At 35.9% G+C, this 5,731-nt stretch overlaps 1 protein-coding gene across 1 annotated transcript; it reads left to right on the top strand.

Moving 5' to 3' along the window:
* Positions 1–568: 568 nt before the first annotated feature.
* LOC143605034 (uncharacterized) lies at positions 569–2,847 on the top strand. The gene is made up of 2 exons (XM_077081295.1): positions 569–1,619; positions 2,750–2,847. The coding sequence occupies exons 1-2, from the start codon at positions 569–571 to the stop codon at positions 2,845–2,847; spliced, it is 1,149 nt and encodes a 382-aa protein (XP_076937410.1).
* Positions 2,848–5,731: the final 2,884 nt, after the last annotated feature.

Here is a 5,731-nt window from a genome sequence, read left to right as displayed (position 1 = left end):
AAGAGCAAAAATTAGCACGGGATGTACCTTCAAAGATTTTCAAGTGTATAAACCAAAAGAGTTCTATGGGGATAAAGGGGCGATGACAACGCTCCTTTGGATTGAGGAAATGGAATCCATAGTGGTAATAAGTAAATGCACCGAAGAAGACAGCATCCAGTACTCTTCTCAAATGTTTAAAGGAGAGGCACTGGAGTGGTGGAATACGTTAATTGAAATCAAGGGAAGGAGTAACATGTACAATCTATAATGGAAAACTTTCAAGGAGCTGGTCAAACAAAGGTTCTGCCCGATACATGAAGTTGATCAGATTCAGACCAAGTTATGGAATCATAAGGTCATCGGCACTAATCTCAAGGAATACAACACGAAGTTCCTTGAATACTGTAGACTTGTACCGCATCTGGTTACACCGGAGTACAACAAAGTAACCAGATACATCTATGGGTTGCCAAAGGAAATTCGTGATCATGTAAGATCACACATGCCTGCTAGCATTGAGTCTGCAATTGAATTAGCAGGATATCTGATGGAAAGTATGATTTGAAATAAGGATGAAGAGAAAACGATGGTGGTAGAAAGAAGGAGAGAGAATGATGCTAGACAGAAGTTTGGAAAAGGTAGAGAAGGGTCAAGTGTGTTTAATCGACTGCTGTGTAAGAATTATGGTAAAAATCATGATGGTAGATGTTTGAAACCCACCCCCAAAGTTGATGTTCTCAAGTTTGATCCGTATTCAACTTGCAACTTTTGTAAAAGACCGGGACATAAGGAGGAGGATTGTAGGAAGAAGTTAATCATTTGTTTTGAATGTGGTGAGAAAGGGCAATTTAGTGCGGAATGCACTAAGAGGAAACTGGCAGTTGGAGGCGCCAGTGGTAGTGGTGCCAGGAATGAAGCCAAGAGGGAAAATGCCCGTGCATTCATGCTTAACACTCAAAAGGCGGGAGAATTACTAGATGTGATTATTGGTACGTTTCTTATCAATAACGTTTATGCTAGAGTATTATTTGATTCTGGAGCTACTAAGAGTTTTAAAGATTATAAATTCTATAATTTACTAAATGAACCTCTAGCTAAATTAAGTAAGCAATATGAAGTAGAAACGGCTAATGGGTCATTAATCAAAATATCTGAGGTATTAAATAGTTATATTAACTTAGTCGGATATGAAATGCCAGTGCAATTGTTACCAATGGAGTTAGTTGGATTTGATGTTATTTTAGGGATGGACTGGTTAGCCGCCAACCAAGCCCGAATACTATGTAACGAAAAGACTATAGAAATTTTAACTCCAAATAAGAAAATGATGCGAATAGCTGGCGATAAAGATTCTGGTAAAATAGGAATCATTTCAAAAATAAAGCCTAGCCATTGTTTGAGAAAAAGTTGCTTAGCATTCATGGCTTATGTAACCAAGGAGCCCGAGCCTAAGAAATTGGAAGAGGTTCCAATTGTCGCTGAATTCAAGGATGTATTTCCTGACGAGTTGCCTGGAATTCCGCCCGATCGAGAAGTTGAGTTTAGAATAGACTTAGTTCTGGGAACAGCTCCAATTGCTAAATCTCCTTATAGATTAGCACCAACTGAAATGAAGGAACTGAAAAGCAGTTGGACGAGTTATTGGAAAAAGAATTTATACGACCAAGTTCTTCACCCTGGGGAGCTCCAATATTATTTGTTATGAAGAAAGACGGATCAATGAGGATGTGTATTGACTACCGGGAATTGAATAAAGTCACGATTAAGAATCGATATCCGTTGTCGAGGATTGATTATCTTTTCGATCAATTACAAGGAGCAAGTTGTTTTTCCAAGATTGATCTTAGATCCGGGTATCACCAACTGAAGGTTCAGGAAGAAGATATATCAAAGACTGCATTAAGAACCCGATACGGACATTATGAGTTTACTTTTATGACTTTTGGACTCACTAATGCTCCAACAGCATTTATGGACATGATGAATCGAGTCTGCAAACCATACTTGGATAAGTTTGTTATTGTCTTCATTGATTACATACTTATCTATTCGAAGACAAAATAGGATCATCAAACTCATCTAAGAACTATACTGGATACATTGAGAAAGGAAAAACTATATGCAAAATTCTCGAAGTGTGAATTTTGGATATCTGAAGTACAATTTCTTGGACACATTGTGAATGAAAAAGGTATTCAAGTTGATCCAGCAAAAATTGAAGCAATTACTAAATGGGAGAAACCCAAGACCCCGACACAAGTAAGAAGTTTTCTGGGGTTAGCAGGTTATTATAGAAGGTTTATCCAGAATTTTTCAAGGATAGCGGTTCCATTAACTTCACTTACCCGAAAATATGTTAAATTTGAATGGGGACCCAAACAAGAAGAAGCATTCGAAACTCGGAAACATAAATTGACAAATGCACCTATCTTAGCTTTACCCGAAGGACAAGATAACTTCATTGTATATTGCAATGCTTCACATACGGGTATGGGGTGTGTTTTAATACAAGGGAAAAAGGTAATTGCTTATGCTTCACGACAGTTAAAGACTCATGAAAAGAATTACACCACCCATGATCTTGAATTAGGAGCTATAATTTTCACGTTGAAATTGTGGCGACATTATTTATATGGTGTAAAGTTTACTGTCTACACTGATCACAAAAGTTTGAAGCATATATTTGATCAGAAATAATTGAACATGAGACAGAGGCGATGGATGGAGACGTTAAATGATTATGATTGTGAAATAGTTTACCATGAAGGTAAAGCTAATGTGGTAGTTGATGCTTTAAGAAGAAAAGAGCACGAAAAGCCAAAAAGAGTACGAGCTTTGAGGTTAGAACTCAAATTGATCTATTAACAGAGATTAAGGACACTTAAAAGTTGGCACTAGAAGAAAATAACATAAAAGCTGAAAAAGAAAATGGAACTATAAATACAAGTTAATTGTTTTTCTTTTTCTTTATTTCTATACATATAAATTTAATTATATTATTACGACAGAAACATGATTTTTTCTTGTTACTTTCTTTTTCATGGATTTTATAAATAATAACAATAATAATCGTCTATTTAACCGTTAGTCTCAAGTTTAATAAAAACACTTCAATTTAGCTCATTGTTTCTTGAAACCTTTACACTTTAAATATGAACCGAGAGCAAATATAATTTAATAAAAACTACCCCAAAGCTACTCAAAAGTGTAGGAAAAAGTTATAATACTTATATATAATTTAGCCTATATCAAATATCCCCACACTTAAACCCTTTTTCGTCCCTGAAAAATCTTTTTGCAATGGAATCATAATGGGAAAAATACGGTCTTAAAAACATATAGGTTATTTTAAAGCTCAGATAAACGCAAAAACCGCGATTGCCGATAATGTTGTCCACTTAAACCCAGCCACCAGCCTATCAAACCCCCACACACATTAAGCAATTAAGTTTAAGTGATATCAAAAACCTATGGGTCTCACACCTTTAGAATGAAGATTCACCTACCCCATCTCAAGCATAGTAAAGACAATTAAAAATTGAGTTGAAGCAAAATAGTTCAACATATCACCATAAGATAAGAACCCCTTAATGGTAAGAAGAAAATACACTTAGATGGAATTATGGATGATAGGTAAGTGAGGTCGTACGAGCATGCCCTAAATATTAATGGACTTCGTCCTATATATTCCCTAAGAAATTATTTATTGACAAAAAACTTTCGAGCCCCAATAGTGTATCCTTAGAGTTACCATCCCCTTGACAATACGTAAACTCTCAGTCCCATCTAGTATGTGCACTTTGGTCTCTTTTTCTATTTTTGATAATGCTTCTTTGGCATTTTTCATTACATCACTTTCTCATTTACCTTTTCTTTTTGGACCAATTGTTGGGATAATTTGTTACCCTTTATTTTTTTTAACAATTTTTTTTCTTTTTTTTAATTGTGCACTTAGGCATCTTTTACCCTAAATATATAACTAATTTCTAAGCTCGTATAAAAATTGGACATGGCGGGCGCCACCACTCTTTATTTATTTTCATAAAACGGAGTGGCGTGCCAATTTTAATGTGCATTCAATTCTCACCACCTTAGGGTAGTTAGCTTATGGTAATACTCTCTATGCCTTATCGAATTTCAGCTTCACTATCCCCTCCTAGGATGAGAACCCACAAAATTTAAGATTAATTAGCTTTATTAAGAATATGCAATGGAAAACCTTTCAAGACTAGTTGGGCCTACCGACACATCCCAAGCTTAGTACGCCTTCTTTAATATTATCTCATATTATTAGTAATTTGAAAAACCGATTCCCGATAAATATCTTCATCTCCCATTTAAGTGCTAAAAGAAACAAAATCAAGGGACATTTTTCTAAACTTTTTTTAATTTTTTTTTACTATGAAATTATGACTCAAATGTCCTATCTCCACACTTAAATTTAGCATTGTCCTCAATGCAAGGATAAGGACGAAAAATAAAAAGAAATTCGAAATACAAAAACTAAAAACCTAAAAACCAAAAAAAATAAATAATAAAAATAAAAAGAAACAAGCAAGATAAATAATGGAAAAGACTTAGCTGGTAGTATGCGAATGACGATATGATGCCAAAGTCTTCTTCCATAGCTGCCCTCTAACTCCGAACGTACGCATTAAAACCCAACCAATGAATAAAACATGATTAACAGCAGCAAACAATAAAAAGAATATAGGTCGGCTGCTCCATCCCCACACTTGAATAAAACCGTATCTCAGCAACCATCTCATAAGCAACCCTAGAACAACCTGCAAATAACATAAGCAACACCTGACAGAACAAAGAAGCAAAACCAAAATAAAAATAAAAATACATTGAAAACATAGTACCGGGTTGCCTCCCGTGAAGCGCTAAGTTTATAAAAGAGTCTTCAGCCGGACTCGTTCCCGAAACCTCAATCAGGAGATTTCTCCTTAATTCTCTTCCCATCAGTGCTCTTCAACACTCTTCTTTGACAACTAGTTGGGAAGAAACTAGTTTTCAAATTCATGTGGGCCCAAAAATATGAATTCAACTCGATCACCCAATTATTGAAATTCCGAGGATGTGACAAATTTGGTACACTTTGATTTCTGACTCTAGATATCCTCCTTCTTGGGGCCCTTGATTTACGTGGTGATCCAAGAACGAGTATCTCTAATAACCTGCCAGTTTTACCGCGCACACGCAGATGATGTTTCACAATGAGATGCAGTTCTTTTTTCTTCAACTCTTCGGATATCTCTGGTGATTCTTTTTTGACATTTAGCTTCTCAACCGGCTCCCAAATAACAATACTTCAAGCTCTTTAATATCTCTTTCGGGGTTAAAATCTTTCTTATCAATATCAGCTAAACCCACCAAATCTTCACCAAACTCATCCCTAAAGTCATCCTCCCAAGAGGGAATACTCTCCTCTATCTGATTCTGCAAACCAACATCCTCAAACTCTATCATTGGCTCACTAAGTTGTATTTGACATTTTAAGCCTGACCGAAACTCATCCATAAAATCCCCAAGCGGTGTACTTGGATTCATGCTATGGACGACAGCATGAAATCAATGAATATCTCTTCTGGATGAGGTATGTAATTCATCATTACACCAGATGAGTCCTTGCAACCAACAATATTCCCCATCCTATCATATATCGGGCAAAATTTGGGCTCATAGAAGCACTCCATGAAGATCACTGCAAAGATAAACTTAAACAGAAAAGGATCACGAGCAC

This window comes from Bidens hawaiensis, unplaced genomic scaffold (assembly GCF_021521415.1).
Source record: "Bidens hawaiensis isolate Kalapana, Puna unplaced genomic scaffold, B.hawaiensis_p1.1 tig00067695_1, whole genome shotgun sequence".
Classification (NCBI taxonomy): domain Eukaryota; kingdom Viridiplantae; phylum Streptophyta; class Magnoliopsida; order Asterales; family Asteraceae; genus Bidens; species Bidens hawaiensis.
This window is presented reverse-complemented; position numbering and strand designations above follow the sequence as displayed.